Raw genomic sequence first — 23043 nt, forward strand, 5'->3', positions numbered from 1 at the left:
CATATTAATACATTTTTATTTATAGTGAATTTCGATTCCATACAGTAATAACAACTAATAATTAATAAAAATAATTTCACAGTTGATGTCGTCGATGACCGATCCGACTTGTGTTAAAAATTTTGTTTAAGGTTAATTTCGCTTTTTCGCCGTGTAGCTTAACACCAGGTGATGATGATTGTCGGTATTCGGAGGTAGCGATATCATAGTATTATAGTGTTTTACGCATTGTATATATATATATATATATGTATATGTATATACACAACAAATTACATATTATGTCAAATACCTACATTGACTATAATAATAATAATAAACCGGCTCCTGGCCACCGGTTTACGAATACAACTACGCCCCACAGCGGTGAAACGCGCACGCGCACGGGGTTGATTGTCCGTTGATCGTATAAAGTACGCGGGAATGGAAACCAATTTTTTATGACGAATGAACGGACGTTGGACAACAAACAAGCCAAACGGACAAACAAACCAACCTCTCATGGAACGTAAACACGGCAGATTTAAAAATTCACCAATAGCGTGCGCCGTCGCAGCGTCATCGTCATTGTTTACCACCGGACCCAACCGTTTTCATGATAATCTGATCAGTTGAGAATTTGAGATTCCCTCGTTTTCGCATTTTACGTGTTTTAACAGTTTTGACTCGTCCGGCTGGTTTTCTGGCCGATCACGTAGTACTTACATCTTCGACGAAGCATTTTACTTCTTTGGACGCAGATTTGCACAGATAAGATTTATATTTCCGTTGTTTCCGACGCCAAAAATCGTTTCTCGTCTTTTCGGTAAGTGAATTTTTACTAACATCGCTGACGCAAACAGTTAATTCTCGCCTCGCTCTTTAAGCGTTTTTGTATAGGAGGGAGGGGAAAAAGATATTTTTTGTCACCGGTTTTTTTTTTAAATTTTTCCCACTAACTATGCTTTCCCTGTTGTTGGTGGTCTCCCGGGGTCTGTTAGTAAAGGGTTTCGTTATTTACGATTTGGCAACAAGTCAACTAACCTAACCGTTGCCGAAAATACCTACGCTGTGAATTTTTTTATACCCCCCCGTTCACAATTCGCATTATGCACCTCCGTGACGACTGTCTGTAGTTTTTTTGCATTGTAATATTATGATTTACCATCGTACATGATCTGATATTTCTTACAGTTTTGGGTAGGATACTAATCCGAATTTCTTGCAAGTATGTTATCAACTAGGAACTCTGTATATTCTTTGATAGTCGTGTCATTTGACAGTCATGATGATATGTCCAAAGATTATCACATCTATATTTCTATTATCTTGCATTTCTTTACCTGTTACTTTATGGACAATGCATGGCTTAACTATTTTAGCCATGACAAAATATTTGTTCTGCAACTTTATAATAGTGCTTGTATTGAATTGTACAACTTAAAAATAAATAAATCATTTTGTACTTTATATTTTTAAGATTGCCATGTTAACTAGAAGATCAAGGAAAGAAGGGGTTGCTTCACCAAGTGATACTGAAAAACCCTCAAAAGCTAAAAGATCAGCAACACCATCCAAAGCTAAAAAACCAGTCGCTATTCGTCGTCGTAGCAAAAGTAAATCTGTAGAGAGGAAGATAAGGACTCGATCTAGATCAGTTACCAAGACAACAAGTCCTCGAGTTGTTCTAGAGCGTTATGATCCAAAAAAAGAAAATCCGATCGATAAAAAGAAAGAGATCAAAAGTAAAATTGTTAAACTTTATATGACTCTTTCTATTTACTTAATTAATTAATATTTAACATTGACTTAAAGATGATAAGGCTGTTCAACCGGTTAATTCGAAAACAAGAAAGAGTCCAACTCCTGTTAAAGAAGTCAACTCAAAAATTAATCCTACTATGCATAATACAAATGATAATGTATGTATTTTATTCATAAATGATAGAGATAGATAAAATATTTAAAATTTATTTTCCTAAACAGTTAATTTAGAACAGAATAAATACTGTTCAATAATATTATGATGTCTATAGAGTAAATATTTAGGTTCTTAAAACTTGTAAGTTCAATATATCTTTTAAACTCTCATTTAAAATTATACATAGTTTCTTGTTATTACAAATGGCAATTAATAAAAACAAAAAAACTTGAATAATTTTATTTTTTGATTAGTCTTTCACATTTTCTACCTTTGTTGAACTGCATTAAGTCAATAAATATATTATGTTGAAGCCTTAAATTCCTTTACCATTATGTGTAGAAGTGGCATATTGAAGCATTTCCATCAATACATTGCAAACCTATATAAAAAAAAATATAGTAATAATAATTTGATTTCATAATTTACGTTTTATTTTTTTTAATATAGTATAATAAAATACATATAATGAAATATAATAATAAAAACCTATATTATACATGACATAGTTAATTAAATAAATTCCTGTTTTCCTGTTTAAATGCGCATATTTACTCATTGTACGCCACTGATACATATAATTTTTTTAAATACTTTATTCCTTTTGACCCTACCCTACTAATTGTATAAAAACAACAGTAACTCAAGTAAAAATGTCTTTGGTAGAAGATGAGTAAACATTAAACTATTTTGTATAGTGAATATTAATTGTAATTATCTGATTTTTTAAATTGTTATAGATCTCCATAGCATCATCCAGATCAAGATTGGATTATAATGAAGAATCTGATGATGAACCTAAAATAGCATATAAAACAAAAACTTATCCTACAGAATTTGGAGGTTCAGTTGGCAATATCTTATTAACCGCATTTTTCCCAATGTCGGTTATCCTTGTCAAAATTGCCATAAAAACTGTAATTAAAATATTTCAATATTATAATTTTTCAATAATCTTAATTGTGGTGTTTTTTCAGAAAGGAAATTTAATACCTTTTCCTCGAGGTTATTTAAGATTAGCCAACTATTATGATCAAGAAGTATTTATATGGACTGCTGCTATTATATTTCTTCAATTGTTGATATCACTTGTACCTTTAGCAAAAAAATCCAGATCATTACTAAATGATGATTTTAAGTTTATCCACTACAGGTTTTCAGGCAAGTTACTTAAGTATAATTTATTTGATAAATGTTAATGATTAATGTTTTGGTTACAGGATTTTTCAATTTAATTATAGCTGCTTTGATTATTTGGTTGATGGATTATTACAAGTGCCCGATAAATTTTATTTTAGAAATGGTGACTAAAAAGACTGTACCTCATATTGTAGCATCAGTTTTATACACATCTATTTTTTCCATAATTTTATTTATAAAAGCCAAGTATATAGATAAAATCAATGATAATTCTTCTTTTAATTTTATACAAAAATTGTTTACTGGAACAATAATAAATCCTACATTGGGGCCTATTAATATCAAATTGGCTTTTTGTAGATATTCTTCATTGATGACTGTAAGTTTCATTAATAAATAAAATATTTTCTTTTGTACCTAATTCACGCTACTATTATTTTATTTCAGATTTTATTTAATTACCTTGTGATCATGGACTCTCTTAAAAATCCAGTTAATATTCATCTTTATTTTGTTGCTGGACTGCAAATATTTTTTGCTCTAGATAAATTGATTTTTGAATTTAATTTATTGTCTTCGTTTTATTTACAAAATGAAAAAGATGGATATTGGACTATTATTCAACAATTTCTACAACCGATTATAAATTTTTTACCCATTCAAATTTTACTTGCAAACAATTTGTAAGTAAGATGTAATGTTTTACTTAAACTCATTAATCACTGTGTATTTTGTTTGTTTTTAGACCTGTTAATTATTATGTTTTGAGTATTTCATCATTTATCTTTTTATTTGGCTATATTTGTCAACGTTATAGTGATTTCACTAAATATCAGTATGAAAAAAACTTGACATTTGTCTATAAGCCTACTTGTAAGTATTACATTTTATTTTTATAAATACTTGTGTATAATATTAATCAAGGTTTAATCGCCTTTTTATCTATAGATGTGAGAACTATTGTAGATGGTATTTGGTCATACGTGAGGTATCCTAATTACATAGGAACCATAATTGTACACTTAGCCTTAATCTTGCCAATATTTGAACCTAATCTTGGCAGCTTACAATCATCTTGGCCAGTACTTTTTTATCCTTTGTATTACATAATTACTTTATCCCACCAATGTGTGCGTATTTCTACCTTCAGCCGTTTACAGTATGGTGATACATGGGATCGTTATTATACAACAAAATGGAATTTAATACCAAAAATATTTTGAATTTATTTATTTTTATAGAAATAAGTCATATTATGTCTTTAATTTTAAGCTGGATTCCAAATTAATTTGATTTGTTTTTATTTGTATATTTGATTTATATAAATGTCTCGGTAACTGAAGGAATCTTAAGATTTTAATTTTAATTCCATTTATTAATGTGCAGATTTAGATTGATAAAACTAATATGAATAATGTATATATTTATTATTTATATTATGAATACTTATAATATTCCATGTTTTTAGTAAATATGATTTAAAAAATAATGTATGTGTAATAATAATGCCATATTTATGTTGTATAAAATACATGTTTAAACTACTTCATTCAAAGTATGCATTAATATATTGCAATTTTAAGTAACTATTTTAGGTGTATAATTATAAAGTTAACTATTAAGTTGAAAATATTGCTGTTTAATGTAAATAACAGAATGTTTATTTTGTACAAGAATTATAAAACTAGTTAAATAAATCCAATTTAACTTTAATGACTTAAGCATGTGTAGTTAAGAATCATAGTGTATTTTTGATGGTTTTACTTAAAATCAAGATCAATGACTAACTTTTTCATATAGCTTGTATGTATCTTATTATAGTTATTTAGTGGTTTATAACCAACAGTATATTATAAATTAATGGTATTATGTTTAAGTATGTTGTATTGGTTTTAGATTAATGTAATACTACTTATTATATTTAAAAAAAAAATATTTTTATGTTTACAATAGAATTGATTTTTATAGTGATTGTAAAATGTAATCAGTGTTACATTATTGTAAATATATATATATTTATATTATTCAATTGGCTTAAATTACTTAAATTATATATAGTTTGTAAATAAAAATAGATATATAATATATATTTGTATCACTACCACAAAGTTGATGCAATTAAACAAACTTAAATATGACAATTAGGTACCAAGATTTTTAATGATTCATGAAACTTATAAAGTGTATACCTTTCTACTTATAGAGAACATTAATCAATATTTAGTTCACAATAGTTATTATTTATTTGTGAGTAGCCATCTTAACTAAATTCTGGATATTTGTAAATTGTTGCAAAATTGTTCCCCCTTTTTTAACAACTATTTTTAAAATTAAACACAGAACTTAAATATATATATTTTTTTTTTATTAAACGAAATATACCCTTGGCGACATAGGCCATTGAGTAATTATAAATAATTATTAATAAGCCATTATTGTAAGCAACCAAGTGTTTTGTTCATTTTTAAATTTATTTAAACAAATTAGACAAATTATTTTCACCATTATTATGTTTATTTTCTAGGTAAACTCAACTATTAGTACTATAATTTAAACTTCATAAAAGACTAATTTTTCTTAAACCTGTCTCAACTATTTACACCTAGAAAATTGAAGACATTATAATGTATATATATATATATAAATTAACTGCATAAAGTTGAAATGAATTAATAATTTGTTAAATGTACTTAAAAAACCATACATAAGCAGATATTTGTGAATGTTTATACTAATACTTTATGAATGAACATTTTTATATTTGTGTGTATTTTTTATTAACTTATAAATTATTAATATTATTTATCTACTTAGTCGCAGTTTTAAGAGCTTGTCTTGATATTTTTCATTACATTATTAATTAATGGATTTATTTTAATAAAAAGTAAAGTTCTTATAATCACGATATTATTGCCTACAAGATAGAATAATATTTATACGTAATAATATCTACTATGTCATGATGAATTTTTTTCAGCTGTTTTTATTTTAATAGGTAATATATTATGTCTGTATAATGTATTAGCTATACATGCCATTCAAATAGAATCACATTCCTTGTGTTGTTTTAAATGTACAATTTTTTTACTGTCCAATGGTGTTTAAAATAAAAAACATTTTATTTATTGCTGCAACCTTTAATTATTAATATTTAAAAAATTTATATAAATAAATACACGATGAGCTATCTAAGTATAAGAAGAGGCATGAGGCAATATAATAATGTAGTTTATATGATGGTATGTAATTACGACTTTTCGGGTTATTTGATGGCAGAAACAAATATAATTAAATAAGGTATATCGATACCTACCTATTACGGTGGATTGTGAAAGGTACATAAAAATATAAAAATTTTAATATGAATAATAATACATGTCGATTTCATATACGTAATATGAATATACGATTATTATAATTTAAAACAGGAGTCGATCGAAAAGTCACATACTTAATCAAAAGCGCATTATGTCTTTTGCTCAAAATTGTATACAATAGGTGTATGCTAAATTGCTAAATGTTTAGTTCAAAAACAACGATACTAATAATTTATTAGCAAAAAATATATTATCACTATTTGAAATAAAATAGAAATTAGGAGTTTGATAGTTTAATCTGACTTAAAAAAAAGTCCTTATCTTAAGAAATAAAGATAATTTATCAACATTTTACACATATCGCTTAATATAAAATATATAATAGTAATCTTATTTTAGAGAATGGCGGAAAATTGGAAAAACCTGCACTAACACCCTTGGTATATCTTAATTTGTGGTCTGAAGAATAACAATGCCCGGCTTACTTTTACACTACAGATATATTATAATGCGGCGGGTGTCATAAACGGGGGAATTACCCGTTTCCGCCAAAATTTGAAATGACCGATTCCGCCATCGCCCGTTTCCGCCAATTTAAAAAAAGGTTCGATTCCCGTTTCCGCCAATTTACCTGCTATTCACTTATTCATAATTAATATACACAACATTTTGTCATAGTTTTAATAAATATAATAATAAAGTAAAAATCACTTATTCATAATTAATATACACAATATTTTGTCATAGTTTTAATAAATATAATAATAATACATAAATCCACTTTGTTAAAATGTGATAGGACTAATAAGGCTATAACTGATTTTAAAAATAAACTAATATCGCGTTATTCGTATGTAAAGAGTGTTGCGTTTAATTATATTAAATAAATTAACAAAATATTATGACTTTTTAATTATTTCAATTACTGTATTTCTTAAAATTAGGTTTGACAAAATATCAAAATATTATATGTATTTATGAAAATATCACTTTTTATTATTATTATATTTATTAAAACTATGACAAAATATTGTGTATATTAATTATGAATAAGTGATTTTTACTTTATTATTATATTTATTAAAACTATGACAAAATGTTGTGTATATTAATTATGAATAAGTGAATAGCAGGTAAATTGGCGGAAACGGGAATCGAACCTTTTTTTAAATTGGCGGAAACGGGCGATGGCGGAATCGGTCATTTCAAATTTTGGCGGAAACGGTACATGCCCATAAACGGCATTCGCTTTCGACTTTCCGACCGTCCAAACATATAGGTAATTACAATAGAACATATTAATAATTTAAAAAAAAACGATGATATTGTAATTTTTATTTAGGTAGTGTTTTATGTACACGTGGCGTCCCGCTGGTGGGCTTACACTATGAGCTTAGAAGTCTCTCATTTCATGGTTTACGGCCGTCTCGGTTATCCCGGGAACGCGGTCGTCGTCGAGTTTATGTCACGCGCGGCCGTCAGCAGCAACGTGCCGAGACGTCCGACCGTCGACTGCAGTGGCGACGACCCCGTATTATTGACCGGATCCGCTGTGACTTGCACGAGGCTGCGGTTGAACAGGTCCATGGGGCCCACCATCACGGCGCCGGCGGCCAACATCTTGTGGTAATCGCCACCGGCCCAGCTGGTCGAGAAGCCCATCTCGTAGTGTATGATCCTGTCCAGCACGTAAGCGAACACGCTACCCGCCGTCGTGCCCGCGATGTACGATATCGTCATTATGTTACCTGAGTAGCAACAGAAAATTAGTACCTTTTTTTAGGTGTACTACGTACCGAATAATATTATTACCATTTATACCTAACATCATTGTTTGTCTATTCTTATATTATATGACTATTTTTTTTATTTGCTTTTTATTATAAAATAATTATAGCAAAGCGATTACAAAATATAGATGTATCAAAACAAAAACAGACATAAATATTTACAGACAATATAAATTAAATATTAGCATTCAATGAGAAAGCCAATTATACTAGAATGATTATTATACGGGTATAGACGTGTTTAATGTACATTATACCTAATATATATTTGTACAGGCAACCACATATCCAGGATCAATTTTTTTTTTTTTTTTTTTGGGGGGGGGGTGTTAAAATATTTCAAGTCTGTCTTCCGACAAGATTGCTATAACATATTATTAATATATAACTACTTTAAAAATTCCGTGGGGGGTAGACACCTGTATACGGGCCTGTGTATAGGTATATCAGGTATATGTATTCATAGGTTATAGGTAGGTAAACCTCATTTTGGTAGCTGATACTATTGCTACACGCTGAATATATATATATACTGTATATACATTATACATAGCGCGTATAGGTTCGTATACCTATTATATTACCTATGTGGCTATGTGGCAATGTATATATGCTTCAGCGGAACGATCAATTGAGCACCGGGCAACTACTTCTACGGGCTCTATCATAGATACTAGGTATGTAAGTTTTACATCATGTATTTTGATTGTTGATTTCGAATTCTGATTTTTAAATGTCTTCTTATATATTATTAAATTTAAATACTCAACGATATTTTATATTTACCAGCAAGTTCGCGTCGTTCTTCAACGACCTTTGCCGGCGCAAATATCATTGGAACACTACCGGTGATGCCATTGGTTACACCGAGCACGGCCGTTTGCAAGACAATCATGAATTCACTGATGATTTTCGTGTGGAATGGATGTTGAACAAATACGATTACCATAATGGCGGGAATCATGAACAGACGGTTTTTGGTGCTCTTCAGTATTTTGTCATCCCACCGTTCGTACGAATAAGCTCCCAGTAACTATATTTATATAGAATGTGTAGAGTATATTATATGTATTAAATACCATAATAATGTTGGTTACACCTAATAGACGCATCGTCATACAGTTCAACTATACAAGTATAACTAATAATAAGTAATAACTATATAAGTAATAAGAATCTACTATTAAATAGTCATAACATAAAGGTACCATTCTGGACGTAAAGTTATATAACTTCTAACTCTTGTAAATTTTAACTTATAAGACTTGAAATGTCGTGTATTAAAACCATGAATTTCAGGCGGAAGTCTATTAAAACTATAAGGGGGCTAACATTTTTAACATAATTGCTAGATCAGTCTAATTTTTTTGGGAGGGGGGAGATAATGCCGTAATGGAATATTTGAGAAGATTTAGCGTCTCCAACCTTCTCGATTTCCGGCTATGTTCTTTATATAGTCATTACTACATCGATTGAGGTATCATTTTTTTATAATGTTCGTTATCGATAATCGATGTAACGATTTTGATTTTTGACGTATAAAAATAATTGTGCGTTACTACTTACCTTCCCCATAAGGTCAAATAAGTTGAATACAGTCATCACGAGTACGGGCATCCACGTGCCAAATCTTGGACTGACTAGGTCGGAAAGTACTCCCGGGTATATGCTTAAAGTCACGAAGTAGCATAGGAAAATCGCCAACATTTGTTTCCATATGATCTTTGACACTTCTTTTCTCAACTTATATCCGCCTGTATAGTTAATATCGAAATTATAACTTTTATAATTACATATCTGGAACCTAAGTATACGAATTATAGTTTATAATAAATAATGACAACATTTAATGAGATAACAACTCCTATAGTAAGCCACAATTGCTACCTACCTACTTCGTTGGTGTAGTATATAATTTGCTATCACCGTAAAATTATATATCTATACTAAAAATGGTACCCACTCTAATGTACTTTCCAGTAATAAAATTAAATGAAATAAAAACTTAAATTTTCAGTTAAAAGTATTTTGTTAGTAGGTAATATATAGCTTATAGATATTTACTCCTTCAATGTTTTATAAAATCGATCGTTTGATGTGCCTAGCTCGCATTTACTATATTATACCTTCCATTTTTTAAACTGGATAACTAGTTCTGTTTCAATTCTATTGACTTGTTGTAAGCTTATATTATATTATGAATAAATTTACCTACAAATTAGGTACTGTAATTACCTACCTACTTTACTTTGGACCAAGCCCGTATTTAATAAAAAATTAATTAATTAATTACATTGTTGATCTTTACTTACTCTTAAATGAATTCCAAAATCCGGACAAGGTGGATTTTCGTAGCTTAAAAGAACTTCCTGTTTCCACGTGTACCATAACGTCTTCAACTTTATACGTTGGCACGCTATTCGCGTTTGGATCATACATGGGATTTGCAAAGCTAAATGCATTTTCGTCTTTAAATATTTTTCCTGTGCTCAAACTAGTTTCAGCAAATGGTTCTGGTTGGGATTGTTCGGAATCGATCTAGATACATTATAATATAATAAAATACCAGATACCTACTCATAATTATTATTAAAATATACATATAATATTATATATGAAATCGATATTGAACAGGCAGCCGGGTTTGCCTCCTTCAATCTCCCCCCCCCACATTTGAAGACTCCCTTTCCAAAGAGCATAAACTTATAATTAGACCTCTCAATGATTAAGTTAGTGAGCTTTAAACTGCTTCAAAAATCAATCATAATGAGATATAACACTTTTATTATTATTTATTATTTATGTTAGAATTTAAAACACAATAACTATACACGTGGTTCAAAAATCATTATATAAATATACTTAAACACCACTCAAGCCCAACTAAATGTACTAAGTTTGTTAAAATAATACAATATTAAAAATCGTGGTTATTTAATTTAATATGATTTCAATGTTAGTATAATTAAAATATCGTTTGTATGGTATTATTCCGTCCTCCCATGATTATGTTAGTATACTAAAATGTGTCAGTTTCTGAATATTTCATTATTATTTGGCCATAATCATGGAAATTAATATATTATTTATTTGAAATGCCCAAATCATCAAAAAATATTTTCTCGGTCTTCCTTAGACGATAGGGACCATAAACTCAATTTAAGAACCTAATAATATGCCATGGAACTTAATAACTATAACAAATACTAATAATAGTTTATTATTTTTAATAATTTTATTTAAATAATAGCAAACAACTAGTTAGCAACATGTCACATTATTACATTAACATATTATTATCTTACGTATTCTTCTGTTGGTTCCAATGAAATCTTTTTCTTCGATTCTTCACTCCTGGCAATGTAAAATTTTACGAAATCAGACGATTGCACTATTTGGAACAACACGCAAGACGTCATCACTACCAGATGACTAATCACGAAGAAACTGAACGTGCTTACTCGCAAGTCCTTTGTCAACATTTTCGTGAATATTCTGTTGATAGACACCCAAAGCCCAGCAGCACCTTCAAATAAATTATTACAGTATATTAGGAACCTATTAATTTTTCTCAATTGAACATTAAACCATCTAAACCACAAATCAAATAACCTATAGTAATACAATATAATGATTATTCATTTATATTGACATGCAATAATGTTAAATGTTCTAACGTTTTAAGTATATTTTTCTATTATAGAGTCTAACATTTCTCCTTTTTATCTATTTTAATTTGTAATTGTAATTAATGGATATACGAACTTTCTCCAATCATGACGGCCTGCGTATATTTTATAGGCAGTATACTTGTGTATCCATAAAAACTGGACTGTTGGACTGTCAAATGAAAATACATATAGGTAGTAGGTACATACATGTATACATTTGTTAAATCGTTTTCTTTTGAAAATTCGTTTACTTGTCGCGCCCCATGCAATGAGTCCAATGGCTACCAAGTTAAGACAATATGACGTATCCAGTGTGAATAGTTCCTCCCACAAAATTTCCACAGCGCCCACAAACAATAGCATCGAAATCGTCAGTCCATAACCTGTAAAAATATAACTTTATATTGTATATGACCAAATACAGACTAATTATTGGAATTAGTCAGATATCGTGTACGGAAATTATCTCGATACTGAATTCCGTATTTTGTGTATACCAATATTGATGCGACAAGTGAAAGACAGAGTTTCGACGAGCAGATTGTTGGTGAGTACAGCAACAAACGCCACCATGATATACACAATCGTCATGTCGAAAACTACCATCGAAACAGGGTATTTGGTTTGAAAGTAATCGACAGCCATGACAAAACTACAAAAAAAAGGACTTTAACTTGGTGAAATTTATACAAAACGTTTTTCATATTTTCAGTAAAACGTTAAATTTACAAAACAATTGTCTGTTATAACTGATGTTATATTATTACATGACGTATAGGTATTAAAAAAACAGCGTGTACGATGCATCATATATTTTATTTTTATTTTTTACATTATAACTTCAAAATAATAATTAGAATTAATGGGACGCAATACACGCACAAACATCACGCGTCTTAAAAACATATAGTACAACATATTAAATTTACGTTAAGTAGAACCAATTTGTGTAGTTAACTTAAATATTACAGTAAATCAATAATCTACCTATTCTATATTATGAATTAAAAGTAAGAAGTTAATGATTTTCGCTTTAAAGCAAAATCTACCTTATTTATTAGTTAAATTATTGTATTTATAGCGTCATCACTACGACTGTTAACATAATAGCTATCTTACACTCATGTATTTGATTATGTAAGAAATCAAAAACCTATCGACCCATCCCTTTGGCTTCGAAAACTTTCAGCCCCTACTGACTGTTTCATGTTTGTAAAGTATATGTGTGCTCACGAGGGTAGATGATGTGGGGGTGTCATAGATCCCCCTCATTAATTTTTATCATACAAAATGTATGATTCAACAATGAAACTTCTGTTATGAAATCATTTTCACTATATTTAAGATTTAACGAGGTCTAAATAAATTTAGACAAAAATTCATATCCCTACTTCAAAAAAGCAGATTATGCCTGTACGTCACTATATAAATATATATATATAGTGAATATTAAATAAAAATAAAACATAGTTATACCTAAATACCTAATATGTGTAGGTATATTAAAGATATTATATTTTCTACTATATACTATTATTTTAAAAGGTATACCTGTTGTATGGAAACAGAAAACCAGCGCCCGCCAGCACCATGGCCATGTAAGTCTTGCCTATTTTGTCTACCGGAGGCGTAGCCAGCGGACAGACATTGCCGCGTTTGCCCAGGGCTACGTAGCCCCTGCTCAGGTTCTCATCCATTTCGAAGAATTTCAGTTGCGATGACGATCAACCACACCGCAAATATCTATACACCTCGAAGTACCTTCTTATATCTGATTTAATAAAATAATTATCTGTACGCACGCAAATACGTGATATCGTGCTCGTTTAGTGTTTGCTGCCGTATACAGAATTTCTTATATATCAGTAAATCACATCGATACACAATATTACATACGTGCACTTTTATATTATTGTTATTATTGTAATGTTTTATCAACACCTAGAAATAGCGCGCGCACTATTGTTGTTGTTGTTGCTGTTGCTGCCAGCGATGTCCGGCGCACCACCGTTACACCAACAATGTACGCACACCATTAGACTTGCGCCGTAATTATTAATATGATCTGACCATATTTCTGCACGCACACACACTCACGTGAAACTCGTGTAAGTACGACTCTGGTCCGAGTATGTGCGTCGGCGCCGGCGTCACGCGCGCGCGTAATCCGCGTCTGCCTCCTGCAGGAGTCGTGTGACGGAGGCGGGGCCAAGCCGTGTTAAAAAGGAGAGACCCGATCGATGAATGACTCGCGGTTGACGACGAAAACCGTTTGCAGGCTGACAAGTCTTATCGTAAATGATGTATACATATATGGTACCCATTGATATATAGTTGTGATATATAATATATAATATGTAACTCCCGTGCAACCTGAAAAATGGATAGTAAGGTCAGGATCGTGCAGTCGTATACTCGTGTGGATAATATACAAATATTCGACGCTCGCTACAGTGAAGTAACTTCGGGTAGGACGCGATGTATCACATAATGATGTGCATTGTGAATATCATGTTGTGATCAGTCATCGTAATCGGGGGCTGAAGCCCCCCCCCACGGTCTTCAGATTGTAAAGTTCCCTCAAAATACTTATTTTATTCATAATTGGTTAGGTTAGGTTAGGTTTCTGTTGGTTTCAGTGGTAACCTTCTATCTCCATCAAATGTACCATGTTCACAATGTCTATTCTCTAATTTCCCTTTTTATACGTATTTTTTTACTGTACACGCTGGGTGGTAGAGCGTCCTACAGGTTTGGAATAAACCATTTTGTCTCCAACTATTTGTTTGTCGGTATTATTGTTATGATCTAATATAGTAATTATTGATCGAATATTTACATGCGTTCGTACTTCAAATCTATACGTTTTGGCATATTATAATTTAAACGTATGTTGTGGTAAATTATCACTGGTAATTAGGTACTATATTATTGTATCACATTATAGTATATACTATACTGCGTATTTGACTTAATATAATCCATAATTATTATTACTAACAATTTTGAAATCCCCCCCCCCCCCCAACTGAAATTCCAAGGTACGCTATTGCGTTGGACTTATTTTTCATTCAATGATTTATTAAATCGTCCAAATTTGAACTTCAAATAAGTATCAAAAAATCTTGACTGTATACCTATTTTTAATAATGTGTGAAGAGCCTTGTATTAGTTGTATTCAATGTTTAAGGTTTTAAACACCTTTGGAGAAACATTGATTTTTTTTTTTAATTTAAAATACATCTACAATCTATACAAATTTTTGTACAATAATTAGATTTGATAAAAAAGAAGAGAATATAAAATGACGGCGAATATTAAGATTGGGATTGGGAAGTTATCCATTGATAACACCCAGCTAAACATTGATTTACCCTCTATAGTCTAATATGCATAGTACTCTACAGTTATACGTTTTTGACTTTAATCCATGAACCAAAATCGATTTTATCGATAAGCAATAAATATTTCATGTTCAGAATTTTGATTCAATTTTCCACCAGTGTTTTTTCTTTTTCCTATAAAAATAAAATAAACATACATATTATGAATATCAGAATATGGTTCGTAGTTTTACATAGGAATATTAGATAATATTATATTGTAGGCGGGAATGCGGTTTGAAAACTCAAAACATACGTCTACGAGCGGTAATTTCCAGTTTGGCGACACTGTGGCGCAACGGTGGAGACCTTGAATATTCGCGAAGAACGTCTAATCTCTGCTCTCTAATCACGACAGCAGCTGTTTATCGCGGACGTGAGTCTTGAGTGCAGTTGTAAGTTATAGTTTTTGTGCTGTGCCTGTGCGTCGAATGTCGATCGCAGCTGCGGTATAATGTATATTGTATGTTGTCGCTTGTCGTACTAGCAGCGGCTCGTCTGAAATTCGTAAAATCGCATCACCGACGGTGACCGCCCGCCCGCACACGACTGCTTAGTGTATCGTCCACTCGAGTGACGATAGCAATATCAAATAGTGTCATTGTACGTCGTCGATCGCGCGTTGTTCACCACATCGAATGTTCCAAACGAGTAAATTTCGTGTTACCGGTGACTGGTCGCAATAATATCAACGCCATCATCAGTTCGGGCGCGGCGAGCGTGTATTTTTTTTTTTTTTGCGAAGAAAACAAAATCCGTGGTTCCGAGTAAACACTACAGGCTCTCACTCGTGGACGGTCGCGCGCGCACTCTCAGGCACACGCGGGTGGCCGATAACAATATTACGTCGCGATTTATAATAATTATCATAATCTATAAGTGCGCTTGAGTTTTTGTTGTTGTTAGGTATTGGTTACTACTAATTTCTCGTCACTCGTCAGTGTGATACCCGGTGTTGTCGGTGTCGTTTCGTTTTCTCGTGTGTACTGTTGTCCGGATTCCCCTGCCCAGAGTGTGACGCAATACGCCGAGCAGAGTTTCGCGAACATTCGACGGCGACGATTTTTCGGATTTAATTTTTCTGACTTCTCCGACCGGAATTTCAGCTGCCGACGACTATCATGTCGCTGAACACGGCTCATGTACAAGGCGGTGGTTGCCTGATACACGCAGGCGAATGGTGAGTCATAGAAATGATTATGTATGCCCCGCGTGACGTCCGTCGTACCATCTTCTTACGGAATATTATTTATTATTATTGCGGATAGCGTTGCTGAATACCGACGCACTATGTGCAAGATTCCGTCACAGCTGCATCCTCATTGCATTTCGGGTCGCCCTCCGCTCTCCCCTAATTTTTTTCGTCTTCCCGACGAATCCGGTTTAGATATGCCTCCACCGTGAGGGGGGCTTATTCTCCGACGGAACCACGGAACTCGTTTGCAAATGGCATCCGCATTCGAAGTTAGTAACTTGTATACGTCGCTGGCTTGGGGATGCGGCACCTGCCGTCATTAGTGGTACACAATTAGAACACACAAACATCTTTAGTTTGGACTTAGTCCAAGATGTCTAAACAGTGGTTATCATGCCAATTTATACTACAGTACCACTAATGCTGTCTAATATGTTATTATACATTTTTCTTAACCGTGTACCTATTAAGGTAACTAACATGTTGGAATGGAAACCAGAACTGATCTTTACAATACTCAAGATATGTAATGTATTTCACCACTGTTAGCAATCTTCTAGAATTTTCAATGAGGAGTAATCATTTCATTAGACTTTCTAATGTAATTCTATGTAGATTAGAAATAAATCGAAGTTCTAATACTAATGGGTAACAGCATTAAGTATTTTTTCTATAAGATTTTCTCATTTAACTTGTAACTTATTGAACCAGATGATGAAGTTTTTTTTATTTTTTATTCTTAATTGTAATTAAATTTCCAATTTATAATAATAGGTAGCTAACGGCATTTAAGAATTTCATAATCGTTTATGAATAGTATGCATTTGCAATAAATATCAGAAAATTTTGTACCTATTTAGAATATTTTGTTACCATTGTATACGTATTAAACTATTAAAATTAATGCTAAGATTGTCTTAAATAAGCTGATACATTTTTTATGAGGATATCTTCTGTTTTCAGAGGTGTTATTAAGGATATATAATTGGCATTTGTAATTCTTATATTATGGATTAATTTGAATATATTTATGGTAGAGATTAGAAAGTGGGGGAAAATACTTAACAATTTATGACATAAACAAAAATGTACTTGTATACCTAATATTATCCTCCTATCTTTTTTTTTTTTTATACAGCATTATTTTGTTTACTGACGCTGTCACAATTGATTTTCACGGCCAAGATGGTAGAGCATTTCATGGTTCTAAAGTGGGAAAATTGTTTTTAACTACTCATCGATTGATTTTCATCAACAAATCTGACAAAGATGAGCTTTTATCATTTAGTATGCCATTTGTTACTCTTAAAGATGTAAGTATCTTTAAAACATAATTAATGTTTTCATATCTTATAATTTTGAAACTGTTGTAAAAATTAGGTGGAATTGGAACAACCAGTTTTTGGTTCAAATTATATAAAAGGTAAAGTACGTGCTCAACCTAATGGAAACTGGGTTGGTGAAGCAAAATTTAAGTTGATATTTAAGAAAGGCGGTGCTATTGATTTTGGAAGAGCCATGTTAAGAGCAGCATCAATGGGTAAGTTTTTTTTACATATAATATAATTATTATACACTGCTCTATCTCTGAGTTATTTTAATTAATTTAGCTAATAACAACTATCCTCAAATGGATAATCCGCCACCCTACGCTCCACCTGAAGGTCCATACTACATGGCTGATGTTCCATACGGTGTACCTCCTCCTGGCTACTATGGATGGATGCCTTCAACTGAAGCTTTTCCAGATGCACCACCTCGTAAATATATATTTTGTTTAATGACTAGTGATTTTTAGTTAAATTGTTATAAAGAATGAGCCTACGAACCTTGTTTTATTGACACATTTTATTATCAATTATAGAATTATAGAATTATCTCAGAAAATAGTTGATATATTTTCATATTTTTTTTTAGCTCAATCTGTCTATAGAACTGATATGCCTCCACCATATCCAGGTATAATTGGTTTCGCTGGTAATCCAGGTTATGCAAGCGCCCCACCTGCACAAACAGCTCCACCTCCACAACTCTTTAATGGGCAAGGTATTCATATTTTTGAATTTTAGCAGTTATAATATAATATGTACTGTTAATATAACATATTAGCACCACTATTCATTTTAATGTTGTTCAGTAAAATTGTAATGTTATCCTACTTATAACTTGTAGGATCTTTTGAATACTTGTTTTTAAATGTTTGATTATTTACCATTAGTATTTAATTTTTTTCGTAGATAATACCAATAATAAATGAACAAGTTAGCGAAGAAAAAGTAAAAATTCATCAACATTTGTAATTAGAATTAAAAGGAGCATTTAATTGATACCTATATAATATATAAAAGTAATGATATAAATAATTTGATTTTTCGTTCCTGTATAAAACTAATGCAACTACAATATTTTGTTACTCCAGACTGGACTTAGACCATTGTAGTTATCCTAATTAATGTGTAAAATACAATAAAAATATAAAATTTCATAAATCTGGTTATTAGATTAAATATTTTATAAAGGAATAATATTATTAGTAGTATTATAAGTGGTCATGAAAATGAACATTGAAGGTAAAAGAGGAAGAGGAACACCATATAAGAAATGGTTGAATACTTTTGAGAATGATAATATGAGGGCTGTTAGTGTGTGCATAGTGGATGTGGAAAATCAAGAAAAGTGGAGATGTAGGACAAAGGTGGCCGACCAAACAGTTGGGAGAAAGGCGACGGTGAAGAAGAAAATGAATATTATTAATCATTAAAAAATAGTATAAATCTTAAAGTAACAGATACATAATATTTACAGATGCAAAAGCAGCAGAAGCAGCACAGAGTGCATACTTTGATCCCAACAGGCCACAAATGGCTTATGTTCCACCACCATCATACTATGTAAGTTTTTTTTTTTTTTTATTTAAATAAGGCTTCAACTCCTGAGGTTATTAGCCTGCAGTAAATACAAAATACAAAATAATAGTTATAGAGTATGATCTTAAAGCTATGGGGACACATTATGTTTGACAATAGAGGGATTTTGTAGAGTATATGTACATTCAATTATTTTTCTAAATTAATTTTTCTAAGCCTATGTTTTTGAAAAATGTAAATTTTTATTTGGTATATTTATTTAACCCTACAGCACACGCTTCACGGTCAAAATGACCGGGCTTTTAGAATTTTGTTCATTGTTTCAAAAATACGAAATATTAACCTAACTCAATCTAGGTACCTTCTAATTAAATGATAAACTATAATTAGATACAACTCCTGACCTGACTGTTTATGATTTGATGCCTGTACTATTGAAGGGTTCAAAGTTCACTACCTAACAATATACGGTCTAAAAGACCGTGTGCATGCTATAATGTGACATTAATACTCAATTTAATTTTATGAAAACTCAAAATATGGGTTTTTTTTTAAAATCTCTTATCGCCGGTAAGACATTATTTTCTATCTATAAAACGTAAATGAATATTTTATTTTCATTGAGACTTGCAAGATTGTTACTAGTTGACATTGGTTTGCCATACTGTGTGTAACTACGAAGTTTAATTTGTTTATATTATGTCAATAATCAATAAAGTGATTTAAGATTATTAATTTTTAAATTAATAAATTTAAATTTTTAAATTTTTGATTTAAACATTATTTAAAATCAATAAAATAATGATTATTCCAATTTATTGAGTTTTAATTGAAATATTTTAATACACGGTCAAAAAACCTCGTGAATATTTTTAATGCGTGTGATATAGGGTTAAAAAAAATGTTATGTTATTTTGTAGATACTTCTTAAAATTAAAAAATATTATACTCTGTTTATGGTATTAGAAATTAACTTTTGTATCAATTATCTAAATTCTAGATTCTAATCTAGAGAAACTATCAATCTAAAAGGGTTTTCTCTTAATTAAAATAAAGCTATTATTTTTGATATCCAAATGTTTCTGGTACCTTTTAGAGCACACACTATGAATTATCAATAAAATAAAATATGCTTTGAAATCAACCCTTATAAATTATTTATTTATTACCATCATTATATTGGTTTATATCCTTCCATCAATTATAATATTTTTACTATAAGTAATATTATTTATATATTATTTTTTATTATAATGTAATATTATTCTTAATAAATAATAAATAATGCATAATATGTTTGCTATGTGTAGTACAATATTGTAACAAGTTGGTAATAGTTGATTACTCACTCTATTCAAATGAAAAAAGTTAAGTTAAATAATAAATTTGGTGCTATAAAATTTTTAATATCAACATGTTATGCATCAAATATTTAGTAAACAGATAAGTTTTATTAGATTTTTTGTTTGACTGCTGTCTTATAATTGAAAAAAAAAAATTTTTTTATTATGTTTCAGGAACTTCCTCCACCTTACAAAGAAGCTGAAAATAAGAAGAATGATTAAATACAACATGTTTATGTCTACATTCCATTGATTGTTTTTTTTATAATTTTATTGTTTTTTTTTTTTTTTTTTTAAGCGGTATTGAAATATGCAAAGATCTTTATAAATGTGATTGTATTGCATTATTTCAACAGTTTATTTATCTTAGTCAATATGGGAATAATTACCATCACATTTAATCATACATTAGAAATCGCTCATTGTTTTTTTTTTTTTTTAATTATTTTTATAAGATGATACTTGGATAACTTACCAAGTGTAGTAATATATCAAAAAAAAAAAAGATTGAAAATTATGGTTTAAAATCTCATGTGTTTCTAAGTTAGTCATTCATTTAGTACTATATATACTTAAAACATACTTTTAGTCAATGCAATGTCTTTATTTGTGTATTCCTTGTATGTTATCTCCGCATTAACACATTATTATCGATAATTTTCATGTTCTAAGTACTATTCAGAAAACATCATACTAATTATTATTGGCCTTGTAAATATTTTTCATTAAAACATGTGTTTTTACAAATTCTGTTGAATAATTTTAGATTTCAACAAAATGTTTGCAATATTTTTCCACTTTCGCATAAGAGATATTTATTGAATTTTTTTATGGGCGATTTCTATTATATCCACATGGTTATTTTATTCAAATATTATACTATTTTTATACGCTTATTTTGTTTCATTTCATTTAGTTTAATATAAAAACCAAAAACATTTTATTCTTCATAATAAAAATTAACTAAAATATTTTAGTTTCATTTGATATTGTAAATCTTTATTTTATGATTTTGGTGTACAAGGTAACTATAAAATATTATTACAATAATAATAATAATAATAATAATAATAATATTTCACCTCTTGGCTACGGTTAGATTACACGTTAAATATCTGATGAGGCAGCAAATGAAGAAATTTAATTAGTATTATATTATTATATTTTAAAAAGTTATATTTTATGATACAATAATATATAAGTATTAATATAATATATTAAACCAAATGTACTAATTGCGTTAACATATAAATATTTTCCTTCGTCTATTTGAATTTTATGCGTGTCATAAATTATGTTATAATTTTATTGTAAATACCCCTGCATCTATGGTATGTACCAATTGAAAGTAATTAATGATATATAGTGGTTGATACAAAAAACTCATGCACGTGGTTATAACATATAATTACTCAATAGTCATTATGTAGTATGCTGTTAAAAATGTAGTAAACCGACAGAGTCAATTTACTATTTTATATATTAAATGATTACAATGTAGCGATATATAAATAATATACATTAATGACAAATAGTTAAGAGCCGATGCGCATCTTCAGACTAGTAAAAACAACTTAATTTTATTCACTACCTATCTCATATATATCGATGCGCATCTTCAGCCTTGCAAAAACAATTTAATTTTATTACCATTTGTAGAAATATTTGATTATTAATAAAAAAGTTACGAATGGGAACCGCTTTCAACTAGGTACATTTGTCAATAACAATAACCACGTCGGTACCTTATGATTCACCTCCTAGTCTCTTACTTGGAACACTTAAACCACCAAGATTCTGCATAAATAAAGGACTTCGTCATACTGTCATAGCAGAATCTCTAGAGCTACTCTCGGTCTACGTTTTTGGAATATTGGACAAAATTAAATCTGCCTCGTTTTTATAAATGATGTGTTGGGTTTTTCTTTCAACTTTATTATCTTTTATTTGTTACTGTAGTAGGTAATTTTTACTGTAATTTCTACTATAGAATTTATTAGGACACAGAAATGCAAGTAAAACGACGGAAATTGCCTAATGTGCAAATTTTTCGGTCTCCTAAAGAAGGCTGTCAGATAACAAGATCGGCACGAGCTGGCAGCAGATTTTTAATTTCACTGACTTGAACCAACGTCACAACAGTGGGTTAACACTCAGTCAAGTCGTTTAATTTGTATTTATGTTTGTATTGGAATTGCCTACGCATATGGTAATGTAAATCGGATACGAAGAATAAATTAAGGAGTGTCTTCAAATTGACGAAGCTCGTTTCGCTGGCCGTTGGAAGTACGATAGGGGTAGACCATTAGCTGGAGACGGGCCTACCTCCTTGACAGATACCTATAAATACCAATAATAAAATAAAAATGACGTATATGTAGAGCGCATAGGTACCGAACCAGAAACTTGTATGTATAAAACGCATACTGAACTAGCA

The 23043-nt window shown here is 30.3% G+C and overlaps 3 protein-coding genes across 5 annotated transcripts; 2 read left to right on the top strand and 1 right to left on the bottom strand.

The window, feature by feature from the left end:
- Window positions 1–576: 576 nt before the first annotated feature.
- Window positions 577–5547, top strand: LBR (lamin B receptor). Its single transcript, XM_015518989.2, has 9 exons — window positions 577–805; window positions 1460–1724; window positions 1795–1901; window positions 2641–2817; window positions 2878–3061; window positions 3121–3419; window positions 3488–3723; window positions 3786–3913; window positions 3989–5547. Exons 2-9 carry the CDS (start codon window positions 1466–1468, stop codon window positions 4261–4263), a joined length of 1665 nt encoding a protein of 554 aa, XP_015374475.1. The 5' UTR covers window positions 577–805; window positions 1460–1465; the 3' UTR covers window positions 4264–5547.
- A 609-nt stretch (window positions 5548–6156) lies between these two features.
- Window positions 6157–14191, bottom strand: Ent3 (equilibrative nucleoside transporter 3). The gene is made up of 9 exons (XM_089229190.1): window positions 13370–14191; window positions 12316–12470; window positions 12070–12201; window positions 11913–11987; window positions 11453–11673; window positions 10460–10685; window positions 9714–9901; window positions 8934–9180; window positions 6157–8105 (listed from the first exon to the last, which is right to left on the bottom strand). The coding sequence occupies exons 1-9, from the start codon at window positions 13513–13515 to the stop codon at window positions 7789–7791; spliced, it is 1707 nt and encodes a 568-aa protein (XP_089085316.1). The 5' UTR covers window positions 13516–14191; the 3' UTR covers window positions 6157–7788.
- A 1383-nt stretch (window positions 14192–15574) lies between these two features.
- Window positions 15575–21837, top strand: Wbp2 (WW domain binding protein 2). 3 transcript variants are annotated; one of them, XM_015518986.2, is made up of 7 exons: window positions 15575–16381; window positions 17535–17709; window positions 17777–17936; window positions 18007–18156; window positions 18314–18442; window positions 19202–19287; window positions 20781–21837. In XM_015518986.2, the coding sequence occupies exons 1-7, from the start codon at window positions 16323–16325 to the stop codon at window positions 20826–20828; spliced, it is 807 nt and encodes a 268-aa protein (XP_015374472.1). In that variant the 5' UTR covers window positions 15575–16322; the 3' UTR covers window positions 20829–21837. The 3 variants fall into 3 exon arrangements, with proteins under 3 accessions (XP_015374472.1, XP_015374474.1, XP_089085317.1); XM_015518988.2 differs by having other exon boundaries at window positions 19214–19287; XM_089229191.1 differs by lacking the exons at window positions 19202–19287; window positions 20781–21837 and adding an exon at window positions 18634–18668.
- The last annotated feature ends 1206 nt before the right edge of the window (window positions 21838–23043 follow it).

The sequence above is a fragment of the Diuraphis noxia genome, unplaced genomic scaffold (genome assembly GCF_037042655.1).
Source record: "Diuraphis noxia isolate RWA-SAM2 unplaced genomic scaffold, SU_Dnox_SAM2 contig0005, whole genome shotgun sequence".
NCBI lineage: Eukaryota > Metazoa > Arthropoda > Insecta > Hemiptera > Aphididae > Diuraphis > Diuraphis noxia.